Genomic DNA, 17,422 nt, shown 5'->3' with positions numbered 1-17,422 from the left:
TTTACTTGTAACATAGTGCTCACAAAAAGGTAAAGTAACCTTTGTAAGCCTAGGGAGTAACTTCTAATAAGAGAGAACCTTTAAACCTTTCTCTGACATATGGCCTAGTTTTTGATGCCACATCATCGTCTTCTCTTCTACAGGACTGGCTGATGCGATTGACGCTTCTACCCCATGATATGTTTCTCCCATTAATACAAACATGTTTGCAACTGTCTTTCTTACCTTTAAAACCACCAGCGCTCCTTTGATAATTTTCATTATTCCATTGTCTGTTCAAATCTTACAGCCAAGACTATCAAATTGTCCTACGGATAAAAGATTCTTCTTTAAGTCTTTCACATGTCGCACTCCTGAAATAGTATGAATTAAGCCATCATACATCTTTAATTTGATGGTGCCAATGCCAGCAATCTCTAAAGCATGATTATCACCCATGAACATTGAGCCTTCAGATATGGGTTTATATGTATGGAACCAATCTCGATTAGGAGTCATATGCCATGTTGCTCCTGAATCCATTAGCCAGACCTCAGTGAGCTCTTCTCTATTTGTAGAGATTGTCGTTGCTTCACTATATAAAACCTCTCCATCTTCTGAGATGCTTGCAACACATCTTTGAGGTTTTGATGACTCTACAGTATTCTCTATACCCTTTTTAAACCAACAATCCCTTTTGAAGTACCCTTTTCTGCCATAGTTGTAGCATTTCACAGTCTTTTTAATTCTTGATTTGGACCTCCCTTGCCTTTGACCCTTACTGGAGCCACGCTCCATTGATCTCCCTCTTGACACCAATAATGCCTCTGCTTAGTTTGAACTATTTCTGTCTCCTTTATTTTTGCGCCTATTTTCTTCTTCCAAGATGGCGGCTGCAACATCATCAAAGACTAAATAGCCTATAAGGATATTATTTGTCAAGTTGATAATGAGCTGATCATACGAATCTAGAAGACTTTGAAGTAGAAGCTCTGCACGTTCACTTTCCTCTATTTGTTGACCCAACGTAGTGAGTTGTGAAAATAGAGTTCTTATTGTGTTGATGTAGTCAGTCACCACCGTGGTTTCTGTCATTTGAAGGGTATAAAGTCTCCGCTTTAAGCAAATCTTATTGTGCAAAGACTTGGACTCATATAGCTTTGTTAGAGTCTCCCATATCTCCTTAGCTATTTTCTCTCCGCCACACTTGATAATACTTCATCGGCTAATGCTGAATGTATGTTAGCAATAACATTGCCATCTATCTCATTCCATTTTGCATTATCAGTGATCTCCGCGGGTCGATCCCCAATTGCTGCTAAGCAATTGTCTTTCCTTAAGATTGCCTTGATTCTCATTTTTCAGAGTGATAAATTGCTCCCACTGAACCTCTCAATCTCATACTTGGCTGCCATTTTATTCACCGTGATCTATTCAGCTATCACCGTTTCATAGATCTCTATTACTAGGAGAAAACACCTCACTTACTATCTGATCACAAATACCTCACAACTTTGTGGGATTACTCTCCTTCACTCTCTCTTCTTGCTCTCTGTTTCTCCCTTTTGGTGTGATATATATGGCAAGGATGCACTGTCTATTTATAAGCAAGCATCCTTGTCTTTGTCTTGCAAAAGACAAGAGCAAGGCAAGTGGCACCGAATTTGTGCCCATTTTATTGATTTAGTTGCACCAATTGGTGCTAGCTAGCTTCATATCTGGCTTATATAATAAAAATTTAATGGCCAAAGCCACGAAATAACTACGGAGTGTGGTCTCCTTTTGATAGGGATCATAGAGGAAGCTCACCTCCCTTGGTCTTGGAGGAGGCTCACCTCTCTCTTCAAAAATCTTGGCAATGCAAAGGCAGCTGAGTGAACCTGTCCAGAAAGCATCACAGACAATATTCAGCTCTGCGAGTTTTAAGTCGACACAGTTTAATTTCTCCATAGGAGTCCCAGTCGAGAAATTAGTATTAAAGATGAGAAACTCCGTGAAATACAGTTACCATCAATGTAATAGAGATTCCAAGACAGAATCTCATTTCCATGATGCAACATAAGAAAAATAAAAATATGGGGTTTTTGCAAATCCCAAATTGGCCGTGAGAAATCAACTCTTGCAGGTACTGCTTATCTCTTATCCAGCTACAGCAAAAAGCTGTGCTCATGTCTACATTTTTAACCATCATTTGAAAGGAAATAGACCACAGTAGTGAAATGAAACCATGAGCAGATAAAGTTGAATTTTGACCAAGCAAGAAGCATTTTTACCTAATGAACCTATGAACATTAGAGATATGAAGACAAGTCCAGATTGGAGCAATTCAACAGTGCACAAAAGTCGAGACATTGTTCATCAGCAACCATCACATTCACCTAATGAACCTATGAGCATTAGAGATATGAAGAAGCGAGGAGATGACATGTACTTGAATTTCAAACTTTAAAACGGAGCTATTACCTCAGAATTAGAGTACTTGAGTTCTCTTTTATGCTTGGTAGCTCCTTCTAACTTCTCGATAGGATTGACAGGATTCAAGAAACCAACAGGCGGGCCCTCTGTTGAGCATAGGACAAAGCCGATCACACCGCTGCATGCCAGATAGCAAAAGAGACATGTAAGAATCAGTTCATACTCAGATAGAGAATTCACTAACATTAATAAAAACCAAAATCTCAACTTCATGTTGAAATTATTCAGCATTCAACACAAACAACAAAGGGTGTGATTGCAGAACTATACTTCAAGTGAGCATGATTTAAGTATCCACTAGTCCCACAATTGTTAGAAAAATATTTATGAGATGAAAAAAAGCAAAAACTCAATTCTTAGTTGATCCTAAAATATATATCATAAACTTTGAAATAAATTCTGCTTTACATTAAAAAAACAGAGGTTTTACTCATAACGACGAGAGTGCACAGACACAATCATAGAGGTTTCGAATGTGATTTGACGTCTCTCATTTATGAATCTTTCTTTTTATCTTTAATATTTATGCAGTTGCTTATTACGCTGGTTGATTCTCTAAAAAGGTGAAAAGAAATTCTGTCTGATCTTGCTTAATTAACACAAGATTGAAAAGACATGGTAAGTGGCAGGGATATCTTCCATATTAGCTAGAAAAAGAAGAGAAAGAAGAAGACAGCTTGTTCTTTATCCAATATTATATCAAAAGTTATAAAGGGCAGAGAGAACAAATTAAAGTTCAAATAACTAATTACTTCTTAATAAAGACCAGAAATCATTAACTTTTCTTGGATATTAGGTTTCCTCATAGTTATTAAACTATGAATTGAAATAATAATCTAATAATTTAAAGTTTGATTTAAGTTAGGTTTCATTTCAAATTATTGTTGACCTGCAGTTCAATTACTGTTGGCTTGGCAAAATAAAAAATTTTAAAAATTATTTTTTTAGAAAAAAAATGTTAGACTCATATTATCAAGATAATTTAATAACTCAAGCCTTAAATTGAATTAATTAAATTCTAGACCAGATGTGACAACTACGATTTACATGAATCATTGACAAACTTCATCTATATAATATTTGGATCATTTCTGAGGTTATCTGGTTAGAAAAATTCTACAATATTAGGTCTGGATTTTATTTTCCAATTATTGTAATTTTTAAATCTTAATTCCTTAAACCGGGTACGTAGTTGCAAACTTATTTTTTAAAACAAAGATCATTTTTTCCATAATGGCATTAAAACACGACTGATTTAGATGACGTGGAAATTCATGAAGAAAAAAGAAGATGACATGTAAATTGAAATAAATAAGAATTATTTGGCACAAACTGTTATTAATTTTAATATTGAAAAGGCAAATTAAGCTCCCTCTCCATTCCTTGCATTTCTAAACCTGTAATCTTTTTGCATTCATATTCCATAAACAACCAAAATAAATACAAGTATAAGAATTATATTAAATTATTATGAAATTTAAAATTTAAAATAATAATGTCATTTTTCTTACTAATTATTATCACTACAACTAAAAAACTTGGGCTCAGTTTAACTAATCATATAAACAATAATTAAGTTAATATATTTTTTTAATTGTTTGATTAACAACTTCTTAATTACTTCATATCATAGCTCAATGGTTAACATTTGTGTATAATAAGAGCGATGAGGGAGAATTTTATTAATTTTGAGGAAATAGACAACCTTTCTTTCTCTCTCTTCAAATAAATATATTATCTACCCCCTATAAAAAAAATAAAAGATAGGAGCATATTTTAATTCAAATATTACAATAATATATTTATTCATGACACAATAAATTGATTGTTTTGTTTCATGGCATAAAGCAACATAACACGATGAACAAACAGGGACAATCAAATCATTGTGCAGCACAATACTGTACAACGAGAATTCAAATAGGCTCAAAGTAATTAAGCTCGACTTTCAAGTAAGCTAAAATACTTGTTCCAAACTAAAAGCAACTTCATTTTCAAGCTAGGTCGATCAATCACTTGGTATAAATTAATACTAATTAGTTTTATTTAATATATGTTATCCCTCTGTCGATGTGCATCATCTAGAACTGGTACTTGCTTATCATTAGTGAGTATACGTACTAACAATGTCTATAGCACTAAATATTGAGGGCCCTTCACTTAGTCCTTCACATAGTCCTCCTTCGCATAGTACAAGCTGCTGTACTGATCATGCGTGGCTGCAGTCCTTGATGACCGAAAGTAGGGCCGGAAATTCCAACCAAGTGAATGAGCTAGAGGTTCCAAGGGTTCCATCACAGTTTCGCAAAATGAAAGAGAACACGGATTGCTATGAGCCACTGGTTGTCTCCATCGGTCCCTATCACCATGGGAAAAAAGAACTCAAGGAAATGGAGAAGCTCAAGGCTGAAATGGCCGGCCAGTTTGTCAAAGATAGTAGAGTGACTGCTGAAGAAATGTACAGCAAGGTCAAAGAATTGGTCAGCGATGCAAGGAAATGCTATGCAGAGGAGTCAACATGTCAGTTCAACGATGAGAAATTCGCCCAGATGATGTTTCTTGATGGCTATTTCATTCTCCAGGTTGTCTCCGACAAGCTTGAGAAACAGAACCTGAGGAAGGAAGAATTTGCTTCGGTTAGAAGGGACTTGTTCTTACTAGAGAACCAACTCCCCTTTCGAGTTCTTATCCCATTGATGAGGTTGTTGGTTACAAGTATGCTAATGTTTAATTTAACTAGATGTGATTTAGCATGAACATGAACTAGAATTTTTAGTTTGTTTAAATCTTAGCAATAAATTTATATATAATTGTTGATGAACTTAGGATATATAAAAGCAAAGCGGATCACATTGCTTGGAAGGATAAGCCTTCATCCCGACAAGTAAGTAAAACATATCTACTTTGTGCCATCGATTTTAGTTCTTTTGTATTTAGTTTAGGAACATGCTAAATTAATTAATTTTTTATTAAATATTTTATATTATTCTACTCATAACTTGCATGCATCATAAAAATTTGAACTAAACATTTTTATTTCAATTTTCCTAGAAGCTGAGTTCGGAAAGTGAAGATCAAGATTTGATGAAAATGTTTGTACATTTCTTCGAAGACATTCATGCAATACCTTCTCAAACAGAGTCGTTCTGGGAAATGATATCCAATTTTCTTTCAGAATTGCCAAGAAAATTAATATCAAGATCCACGGGTACTGTCAATAGTTTAGATTTCTGCTATCATCTTCTCGATTTTTTTTGTTGGAAGTTCGTATACGTCGGCGAAGAATTAGAACGTGAACGAGGGGGAAGAAGGTACGGGGAGATCACAAGCTGGAACCGGTATTATTCTGTCAACGAGCTTAAGAACGTTGGAATTTCTTTTATGCCAAGCAACACCCGTGTTTTCACCGATGTCAAGTTCAAAAATACATTGCTCGGTGGAGCACTCTGCATTCCTCCACTAAGCATAGAGGAAGAAACCAAGCCCTTGCTTTTGAACTTGGCAGCCTACGAAACATGCGCTGGTTGGTATTATGCTAGGTGCACTTCGTATGTATGCCTTATGCGTTCTCTGATTGATAAACCTGAAGATGTGAAGGAGCTGCGATCAAAGGGAATACTCCGCACCACTATAGGAAGTGACGATCGGATAGCACAAATCTTCAAAGAGATAACAACCAATCTGGCGCCCAACCCTACTGCTTATACGAAGGTCAAACGCTCTGTTGAATCACATTATAGAAGCAGTGTTAAGAGATGGATCATTGAAAATAAGGGTCCTTTTTCTAGATCAGTGGTCAAGTACTCTTTTATTTATGGCATTGCAGTAAGTGCCATACAAGCTTACTTAGCAGAAACAAAAGAGAAACCAGGTTTCGGCAACTGCAGCTGCTCAAACGCCACCCTATAACACCCTTAAAACTTGATCATATATACACATAAGAGCTGTTTTTTTTTCTTCGTCCTTTTTTTTCCCCCATTAACAGTGTGGATTGGTTTGCCATATATATGCAATGTTGTACTGTTTGGATTGTCATTTCTTTCAAGAAGTCGTGTGATTCAAATTGATAATTAATAAGCAATATCATTTTCAGATACAAATTTATTAATGCATTCGCTTTTGCACTTTCAAGAAGTCGTACAATTTACAGTTCATGGTTCTTTCTTTTCTTCTCCTTTGCATTTTCAAGCTTTCATGGGACCAGTAAAGCATACATATTGAAGCTATCTCTATCCACCACGCATTTCACATCTTACAGCATGGAAAACAAATTTTAAAAATCAAGTCTAGCTTGAACAAGAAACGATGAGTTACTTCTTAATTAAGAGCAGAAATCATTAACATCACTTGAATATTGGGTATACATAAATCGATATTGAGCCGAGCTACCTTCAGATAAAAGGATAATTAATATGATATCAATGCCATATTTTCTATTAAAAAAATATATGAAATAGATAAAGCAAATCCAAGGTGTAGGGTTTTACTAGGGTGTTCAAAAAAACTGAAAAACCGATTAAATCGAGAAAACCGGAAAAAAAATAATCAAAAAAACCAAACCATGAAAAAAACCGATTAAAATTTTGAAAAAACCAACCGGTTCGGTTCGGTTTCGGTTTTTTAAGCCTTGAATCAAAAAAACCAAACCGAAAAAAACTGGATAAAAAATCGAGCCAAAACCGAGCCAAACCAAAAAAACCGAGCCAAACCGGAAAAAACCGAGCCAACCAGTTTGAACCGGTTTTTGCTCTAAAAAACCGAACCAAACTGAAACCGGTCGGTTTGAACCGGTTTTGGTTCAGTTTTGGTTTTTTAAAAAAAATCAATTTAATTATTTTTTTGATAAAAATCGAACCAAATCAAAAATAAATATTTTAGTGTGCATAAAAGAAAGAGATGAAGCTGAATGAAATTGATATTTTTTTAGACTTGCAGGGGATATAGGATAATGATGTTATACATTAATATATAGGATTGAATGAGTATTATAAAATTGTTTTTAGATATTTTCAGTCAATATCTTTACTCCAATTAAATAAGAAATCATTAGGTGTACTTTTTTTATATAATAATTATTAGGTAGGGTATTATTACCAGACATTTTAATATTTTTAAATATTAAAAATTTAAAAAAATTGAAAAGTCTACTTCTAAAGTTTATGAGATCGTGGTTATGATTGTTTTTCAAAATATTTTTTATTTAAAACTACATTAAAATAATATGTTTTAAAAAAATTATTTGTAATATTAGTGTATCAAAAAAATCTAAAAACACTAAATAAATATTAATTTTAAATAAAATAAAATTTTAAAATTTTTAGTAACCGTATCCCAAAACGGTCTCCACGTCTAAATTTGGCTCTTGTAGATCTTGTAGAAAGAATTACTATGGTGTCCCCCGTTCAGTGGATTTCCTAATGACATTTTCTTTGCTGGTAAATGTCAAAATGCAGTTAAGAATTACTATGGTGTCCCCCACATGTTTTCTTCTCTCAAATAAGTTGACCCTACCCGACCCACGCATACAACCCGAATCATGATGACATCATCATGACATCAACAAGCATAGTTGGCACGCTATGTTTACAATCAGTCAGCATCCGATGGTGTATTTATATGATAATTCTATTAAGTAGAATTTTGTGTTGTTTGTACTTATTTTTCTAATATTATTTTTATTTATATTACTTTTAATTTGATATTTAAATCGACTCTTTCTTATTGTTTATTTTACCAGCATGTTTTACAAGTTCAGTTCTATAAATGATCGGCTAGATGTAATCATTTAAGCTCGTTTTTGAAATCTACATGAGGCATGAGGCATGAGGCATGAGGCTCAGAAGTTGTTATTTAAGATTATTCTTTATTTTTCTAGTTATTTTTATGTTCTTCTTTTGGTTAGATTTCAAAATTTCAATTATATCAAAACAGAGTAGCATCGTATCTTTAGCACTTGAGAAGCCCAGAATTGCCTCAATGGAAGAAATGGCCGTAAGAGATGCAAGAACCAACTGATGAATCAAAGTCCTCTTCTCTGTTACCTGATTCCATTTAAGTGCAGTAACTTATGTTCAATATCCTATAATGTCCCTGGCTGATACAATAAAAATCCAATGGCCAAAGCCACAAAAAAACTACGGAGTGTGGTCTCCTTTTGATGGGGATCATGGAGTAAGCTCACCTCCCTTGGTCTTGGAGTAGGCTCACCTCTCTCTTCAAAAATCTTGGCAATGCAAAGGCAGCTGAGTGAACCTGTCCAGAAAGCATCACAGACAAAATTCAGCTCTGCGAGTTTGAAGTCGACAGTTCAATTACACTGCTACTCTGAGTAACAGGATATCTTCTCCCTGGGAGTCCCAGGCGAGAAATTAGTATTAAAGATGAGAAAATCCGTGAGATGCAGTTACCATCACATTGTTCATCAGCAACCATCACATTCACCTATTGAACCTATGAGCATTAGAGATATGAAGAAGCGAGGAGATGACATGTACTTGAATTTCAAACTTTAAAACGGAGCTATTACCTCAGAATTATAGTACTTGAGTTCTCTTTTATGCTTGGTAGCTCCTTCTAACTTCTCGATAGGATTGACAGGATTCAAGAAATCAACAGGCGGGCCCTCTGTTGAGCATAGGACAAAGCCGATCACACCGCTGCATGCCAGATAACAAAAGAGACGTGTAAGAATCAGTTCATACTCAGATAGAGAATTCACTAACATTAATAAAAACCAAAATCTCAACTTCATGTTGAAATTATTCAGCATTGAACATAAACAACAAAGGGTGTGATTGCAGAACTATACTTCAAGTGGGCATGATTTAAGTATCCACTGGTCCCACAATTGTTAGAAAAATATTTATGAGACGAAAAAAGGCAAGAACAAGTATGAAAAGAAATAGAGCTCATCATTACCTTGGATATGTTGGAACACTTGCCCAGGCATAACGGACAGAACCCTTGAATGTTTCACAGCATATAGAGATCATATCCTGAATAAGATGTGTATGTAGCCACATACTTTCTGCCATGTTACAGAGCACACCACCAGGCCTTAATGCTCTAGCTATCGACTCGAAAAATGGCTTCTCTACAAGCTCTTGAGCAGGACCTTAATCAGGAAGAGAAATCTCATGAGCAACATTCCTAAATGCTACAAGGCTTAAAACTACAGAAGTTTCTATGAAGATCACAGAAACCAAGTTTTCAAATACTTCAGTTCTGACCTGTAAAAGGCAAATTAGGAAACTCTAGAACCAAAAAATTATTTCTCAAACTCAAAGGACAGTTTCTAGCAAAAATTTTCAATCAAATCAAACCAACACTTACGTTGAGAATATCCTCCAAATATAAACAACTAGAAACCAGCAGTTACAACAAGTTCATTCATTGGCACAGTTCCGTGGTTCCAAAACATGATTCTACCTCAATAAGTTACTGGCCAGGTATCCTGATTTTCCCTCTGGTGTTAACCACTCAACCTTATAATAGGACAAAGACATGTGCGCAAGGAAAGAGAGAGAAAATAAAGAAAGCACCACTTATTCATATTCTAGAACATACCTACAGGGTCTGACGAATCAACAATAATGGCATCGTACTTCCCTTCAGGAGCTGACCGGAAAAACTCTACAGCTGTAAAGATTTCAAAAGTGAGATCAGCTAGGAAGATAACTGCAATTCGCTTCAATTAACCCAAGGAAAATTCATGCACAAATAATGAAGTCTTTATATAACCCAAGGAAAAGTGTAGAAAGAGGAACATGAAAAAAAAAATGTTTGAACATACCATCACCTACATGAAGTCGGACACGAGGATCCTCAAACCCAACAGATAATTGTGGAAAAAACTTCTTAGACACCTACAGTAAATTGAAGGAGTTAGATGGAGAAGCACATAGCTTGTGATACATGAAGTGTTTCACCAAATCATCGCTTACATCTATAACCATCTGATCTATTTCACATATATCAATAAGGTCCACAGAACTATGGTGAGAAAGTTCGTCAAGAACTCCACCATCACCACCGCCAACCACCAAAACTTGCGTTAAGCGTTGCATGAAGTGAGTATGAACCAAACATGAAAATGAAATTAAATACAACAAGTTCAAAAGACATCAAGACACAAAACATGAAAATGCTGTTTCCAAGGAAAAGCAACCAGTCAAATTTTAGCTGGATGGATGGATGGCAAGAAAAAAAAATGATTCCAAAAGACCTAAAACATATCCATAAAGTTCTAACAAGGAAATACAAAAACTGTAGCAAAGTAAATGACTATTTCATACAAAAACTGTAGCAAGGTAAAAACTGTAGCAAGGAGAAGTTCTAACATGAAGTTCTACACAGAGTACTACGGCATCATATCAGGATTCATACAAGGGTAGTGGAAACACTATTGCATGACATCTCATGAATTTCAGATTGAAGACTCAAGCTTATCTTAAACTCAAGTTTCATTCTACTATCATTTTCTCGTGCTTTTCTTGCTTTAATTTACTATTTCAGAAAGAAAGGTAATTATAGTTCTTTCTTTGGAATGGAAGTTTTCATAACTCATTGACAAGTATAACTGTGAGAAAAAAAGAGAAGCAATTGTTCATCTTCCATTTCAAAATTTCCTCCTAGAGTTCCAGCGAACAGGTATTTGGCGGGAAAAAAAAATGAATGTTGCCTAACCAATCACTTCTAGCAGTAAATAAAATACAAGAGGGTGAAATTATTAGCACTGGTTCATACAGTTTTGGGAGATGGAATCGAACAAAGGGGAAGATGAGTGATCATCTCCTGGTATGCACATTCATCTTTCTCAGTCAATTGAACAATACCATCAAGAACAAGCACTTTCCCATATGATGTTGACTGCGAAGAAAAAACTCTGTATCAGCCATGTCATATACAAACTACACAGATGCATCAGATGTAGGTAGACTTCATAAAGAGAGGTGGCCAAACCTCAAAAACGAGGATCTCTTGGTAATCTGACTTTCCCTGGTATAAAATCTCTTTCACTTCCAATGTGTGTGCTTCTCCTGAAAAAGGATGCCTCAAACAACATCTGAAGAGAAATTAAAATTTTTATTGCTGATACATTCTATATAGGACGAGATTTGCTGCATAAGAGAAAATTAAAAAGAAGAAGAAGAAGTAAGCAAAAAATTAAAGAACTCTATTGTGGAAGCTAAAAGATGGCAGGTTGAACCTCTGGCATCCTCTGTCCCTAATATTATTTCCCAAGGTTCTCCTCTGTCGTGCAATGTTTTAAATTAACTTCAGCAATTAAAAGAACAACAGAAAACACTTGGAGATTACTATTCACCTCAAAAACTGCAGAATTCGATACAAATAATTTGAAGTTGCAAGTTATTTACTATTATCAGTAAAAACACAATCCCAGATAAGCGTATACAGGATCAACAAGTGGAGATAGTATTGCATTAAATGGAAATTCCGTAAAGGAGTGATGCATACCGGGCCACATGGGGTTGTTGAAGTAAACCCTTTTGCTAGCTTTACCTATAATAACAAGGGAAAAGGACTGTTAGCAATAGTAGCAACCAATAAAAACCAAAATTCCCAAAATCAAAAACAGAAATTAAAAAATAAATATAATGACCAGAGCAAGAATGAGATTCTGAGAACCACCCAGAAACAACTGTAGAGTGGCATTTTGCATCAAGCTCAGGGGCAGATGCCTTAGCCTTCAAGCAACAAGAAGGAATAGCCTTCTCTGAACTATTCCCGTTATTCACCCTCCCATCCATAGTCTTCTGGCATTCCAAACCTCTTCCTGCGCCGCCCTCCATAGATTATCCTTTTCTTCTCCGGCTCCAGCCTCTGAACACCACAGAGTCAAGAAAAATTAGTAAATGCAAATAAAAAAAAAACAAACTTTATTAGTGAATACAAATGAAAAAACAATCATGGTGGTTAATCAATGATAACAAAATCAAAAGTTGGCCTTCAAATACAATCATTCAAAACATAAGAGTAAAGATTACCAAAAAAACTGTATAATTAGTGAATATAAATTATTAAAAAAATGAATGATTAGTGAATAAATACCGCATTGATAACAGGATCAAGAGTAATGATAATCAATAAATTCCAGATTAGTGATTGATTCAGTACCAGATAGAAAACACAAGAATATATAACTAAGACTCTAATTGGATACAGATGCTACTTTCACTGAATATCAGAGAAGAAATTATTCATTTCCATTTTTGAATAATGTCACGGCATGCAAAGTGTATAACTGTAGGAACAAACGCGCAATAAACAAAAAAGGGTATGTTTGGTTCCCAAGAAACTGTAGGAAAATAAAAAAGAATCAAGAACATCAACATTCTTTTTCCACCAACAGTAGTTTTTTTGTTTTATCGTTCTTTGAGAAATTAAAGAAAGGGTGCAAGAAACTGAATTTTCTCGAGAAACAAACAAGAAAACGTTAGGGTTTACTAAAAATGGAAAAAGAAACAAAGCCTTTAAAAAAATTACTCTTAAAAAAAACCCAAGAATGAATTCAAGAAAATTAAAAAACTAGAAAAAAAATATATGAAAAAAATGATAAAAGCAATACATAGAGATATGACTGAAAGAACGCTTAAAAGATAAAGAAAAATTAAGATTATAAGAAAAGAAAGGTTCTTTCCTGGTGTTAATGTCAGTGAGAGACTGTATTATTGTCAGGCTTAATCTATGATGATCAGAAAGAATGAAGTGAGTAAGCGGGTAATGAGAGAGAGAGAGAGAGCGAGAGAGAATCTCTCCCTTGTGATGTCATTCTTTTACCACCACTTGTCGAGTAACCCCTCATGTATTGACATGTTTTCTTGGATAATTTTATTATAAGCGAAAAGGATCAATAATGTAGTGATTTCATAGCCCACATTTCGGTTTTTTAAACATTGAAATAAAATTTGAATTTTTTTTTATGTTTTTATATTGTTTTATGTATTGATATTAAAAATAAAATTTTTAAAAATATATATTATTTTAATTTATTTAAAAAAATACTTTAAAAATTAATTGTTATCACGATGTCAAACACAAATTATATCAAATAATTTAATTACAAAGAGTATTTATGACAATAATAATAAAAATAACTTTTAAATCATAACTAAATAGCTTCTAATAAAAATATATCTAATAGAAAAATGAACTTGAAATATTTTAAAAAAAGAATTGAAGGTGGTAAAAATTAGAAAAAATGAGTTAAAGTTTTCTAAAATAAAAATTTGAGTCTTTTAACTATCTTTTTTATTCAAGTCAAAAATCACTTTTAATCAAATATATTTATAATTTTTTATTCAAAATCTAAATACACAATTTAAATTAACTTATAAAAGTTATATTAAATATAATTCAAATTATCCGGTATCAATGATGTAATATTTTGAATTAAATGATTTAGGAAAAGGCTAGAAAGCCCTTAGTGGCTTAAAGAGAGAGTATAAATAAATAAGGGTATAATAGTAATTGAATAATAGTTGATAAATATAAATAGAAATGAAAAAAAAAACAAGAGATCTGAAAATTTAGAGTGAAAAACTTACGGGAGAGAGAAGGGAGAAAGAGGAAGAGGAAGAAGAAGAAGAAGAAGAGAAAAGAGGGAAATTAGAAGGGAAATAAAAAAGAGTTGAAGGAAATAAGTTTAAAGGTAAGATTATGTATAAATATGTGTTAATTAGACTTTAATTTCAGTTTTGATGGATGTTAGGGTTTTGAAAATTTATGTTTTGAGTTTGATTGATGAATTAATTTGAATGTTATAGAGTTAATTGTTGTGGATATATGATTATTTGGATGATTTTGAGAGATTGAATTGAAAGATGATGATTTTGAGTTATGATTTTGTTTGAATGGTGAAATTGTGCTAGGAATTTGGAGAGAACAGTAGGTTTCTGTTAAAATTCTGGGTTGGAGGTTGAAGATGATGAAAATTCAATTTGGTCCCTCAATTTGTGAACATTACAATTTAGTCCCCAAACTTTGGAAAATTTGCAGAATGGCCCCTGGAGCCTATTCCGAGATTCTGAACAGAAAAACATATGAATTATGGACAGAATTACTGTATAGATAAGAGAATTTAACACTTTCAATTTGGTCCTCCAATTTGACAAAAATTACAATTTGACCCTAAAAAATTGGTAAAATTCCAGAATGGTCCCTGGAGTATAATGAGATGATCTGGACAGAAATGAGGATGAATTATGGACATAATTTCAGTATATTCATGGATTTATGATAAATTTTAGTTTGGTCCTCCAATTTGACAAAAGTTGCAATTTAACCCTTAAGAATATGATAAATTCTAGATTAGTCCCTAGCTGTAACATTACCTTTTTCAGATTGGTATGATGAATAATTGAGGGTTATTTAGTGAATTATTACCAATTTTATTAATTGTTTTATTATGGATTAGATTTCGGGAAAACCGTTAAATGTTGGGTTTTTCGGAAAGATAACTAGTTAGTTCAAAAACATTTAGGGTTATGGAATACACCCCTGGATAAGTGTATTAAATAGGTTATATATATATATTCTTTTGAGTCATTCTTAAATATGTCTCCTTTATATTCAGATAATCCTGATATTCTACCGGCGGGACGTCAGTAGGATTTTCTTCGATATCAGCTTTGAGTTTTGTTGCTTTCGAGTCAGGTGAGTGGATAATTTTCCATATGCATGAGAAATATTATAAATATTTGATTTGTTAATATGAATTGGATCATGCTTCTTGATAATATATATGTTGATTATTATCCTTGTTTTGATAAAGCATGATCAATTATTGAATCTGAATTCTTGATATGAACCAACATATATTTTGAATTTACTTCTGAATTGATAGCTCCTCATTTGATTGATGTCATGAGTTGAGCTTTGAGATATGAATATGTTTGTTAGATTATGATTATGAACCTATGGTATGTCAGTTAGAATACTCATGCTAACAGGGTAGTGTTAGTCTTTGTGCACATCGTATCTGAACCCTAGTTGGTCGGGGGAGTCACCAACCTGTGTGGACTGATCATCCCACAGTACGGAGCCTCATGCTCATTGCATTTTGATTTTCTGACGAGTTTTACCATATGATCTTCTTGTTATGACCAATTTGAGAACACTTCCATAAGAACCTAAAGCCATACTTGTATATATATTTCTCATTGCTGTATTACCTCGTGTGTGTGTATTGAACGTTATCTACTCACTGAGTTGTTGAACTCACCCTCTCATTATTTATCCTTTTCAGGCTTATAGCTTGATAGCAGGTTATTTTGTTGGACCTTCAGAACCTGCTTTTTGGTTGTACTTTGTACCTTTCCTTTATGTCTAGTTAGTGCTCCAAAACTCTGAACTTTTATAAACTTTTGTATTAAGACAATTCAATTATATTATGAAATTGATTTTGTTATTAATGTTGTGTTGAACTCTGATTGAGTTAGGATAAATTTGTGTGTAAGTTTGGGTTCGCATAGGTATGGAACCTTGGAGGGGAACCTTGCCTATGTGCCAGTCATGGATCCGGGACTCGGGTCGTGACAAATGAATTAATATAATGGTTAATAAAATGTAGATTCAAAACTCACACTTGCTAAGTAAAATCTTATAAATACTTTAATTTGGATGTGATTAGTATGTGTTTATTAATAGAGTGCAAGATGTTTTTTTAAAAATATTTTTTAATTAAAAATTTATCAAAATAATATTTTTTATTTTTAATATTAGCATATCAAAATAATTAAAAAAACATATAAAAATTATTAATTTAATATTTAAACATGTGAAAAGTAATTTGAGAAGTAGAAACTAGAAACTAAAACCAATTCAAGAATATCATCGAACATTAAAAGATTTTGATTGGAAATATTTTTATTATTTTATAAAATTATTTTTAATATCAATATATTAAAATAATTTTAAATAAAATAATAAATTTAAAACAAACAGAGTTTTAACTGCAGTCCCTAGCTTTCCTTGTCAGATTCTGTCTTTTCTTCAAAAAGTAGCTTGTTGCCTAAAGAGAAACGATTTGTACAGTAGATGTTGCTGTCCTCCGTACAGTTTCTTAGATCGAGAAACGGTACTTTACCTTGATCGAGCTTCCATTTTCATGGCTCTGTTTTTTCTCAGCTTCACATTAGAAATGGTCCCAATGTTAATGATGTGATTGGATGTCACGTTCATTTGATGCTCGAGGCCAATGTCGTTGTGCTAGACAAATAGAAAGTTATAATTTTTTTGATTCCTAAAAAGTGTGTTTGTTTTGTGTTTAAATATTTTAAAAAAAATTAAATTTTTTATTAAATTTTTTTATAAATTTAAATTGTTTTAATGTCCTGATATTAAAAATAAATTTTAAAAATAAAAATATTATTTTAATATATTTTTAAGTAAAAAACACTTTGAAAAACAATTGTTACCATAATTTCAAACACTACCTAAAAATTACACTTTTAAATTGTAAAAAAACTCAAATTCTGAATAAATTTATAAAAAGATTAATTATAAAACTAATCTCAACATCAATTATAAAACTACTTGCTTTTTAACCTAGCGGGTTGTAAATGTTTTTCCAAAAAAAATACTGGGTATACAAGCTATTTCAAAATGTTTTTTATATAAAAAAAATTCAAAGTTAAAATAAAAAATATTTATGAAAATATCTAATTAAATAAATCAATAATCATCAATATAAATAAACAAAAAAAATATTGTCAACAATAACTAAAAGAGAAATTGATGAAATTAAAAGATGAATGTATATCAAGATATTTAATAACATAAAATAAAATGTTTATCTGATTGTGTTTACTGAACTTGTTTATTTAAATAAATAAATGATAATAAAAATATAAACATAAATAAAACTGATTGAATAAACTCATGTCCTAAAAAATATTATGTTAGGCCGAACACACAAGAAATATTATTTAAAAATAAATATTTTTTA

At 32.7% G+C, this 17,422-nt stretch overlaps 1 protein-coding gene, 1 long non-coding RNA gene and 1 pseudogene across 3 annotated transcripts; 2 read left to right on the top strand and 1 right to left on the bottom strand.

The window, feature by feature from the left end:
• Positions 1-4,528: 4,528 nt before the first annotated feature.
• Positions 4,529-6,566, top strand: LOC133675745 (UPF0481 protein At3g47200-like). The gene is made up of 3 exons (XM_062097222.1): positions 4,529-5,155; positions 5,281-5,338; positions 5,506-6,566. The coding sequence occupies exons 1-3, from the start codon at positions 4,581-4,583 to the stop codon at positions 6,361-6,363; spliced, it is 1,491 nt and encodes a 496-aa protein (XP_061953206.1). The 5' UTR covers positions 4,529-4,580; the 3' UTR covers positions 6,364-6,566.
• Positions 6,567-8,487: 1,921 nt separating this feature from the next.
• LOC133675035 (spermine synthase-like) lies at positions 8,488-12,289 on the bottom strand (annotated as a pseudogene).
• A 1,708-nt stretch (positions 12,290-13,997) lies between these two features.
• On the top strand, positions 13,998-15,887 carry LOC133675162 (uncharacterized). Of its 2 annotated transcripts, XR_009835358.1 has the most exons (3): positions 13,998-14,125; positions 15,050-15,129; positions 15,722-15,887. It is a non-coding gene; the product is annotated as an uncharacterized LOC133675162 (long non-coding RNA). The 2 variants fall into 2 exon arrangements; XR_009835357.1 differs by lacking the exon at positions 15,722-15,887 and having other exon boundaries at positions 15,050-15,133.
• The last annotated feature ends 1,535 nt before the right edge of the window (positions 15,888-17,422 follow it).

The sequence above is a fragment of the Populus nigra genome, chromosome 16 (assembly GCF_951802175.1).
Source record: "Populus nigra chromosome 16, ddPopNigr1.1, whole genome shotgun sequence".
NCBI lineage: Eukaryota > Viridiplantae > Streptophyta > Magnoliopsida > Malpighiales > Salicaceae > Populus > Populus nigra.
The sequence above is the reverse complement of the archived record's forward strand: the minus strand, read 5'-3'. Positions and strand labels throughout refer to the sequence as shown.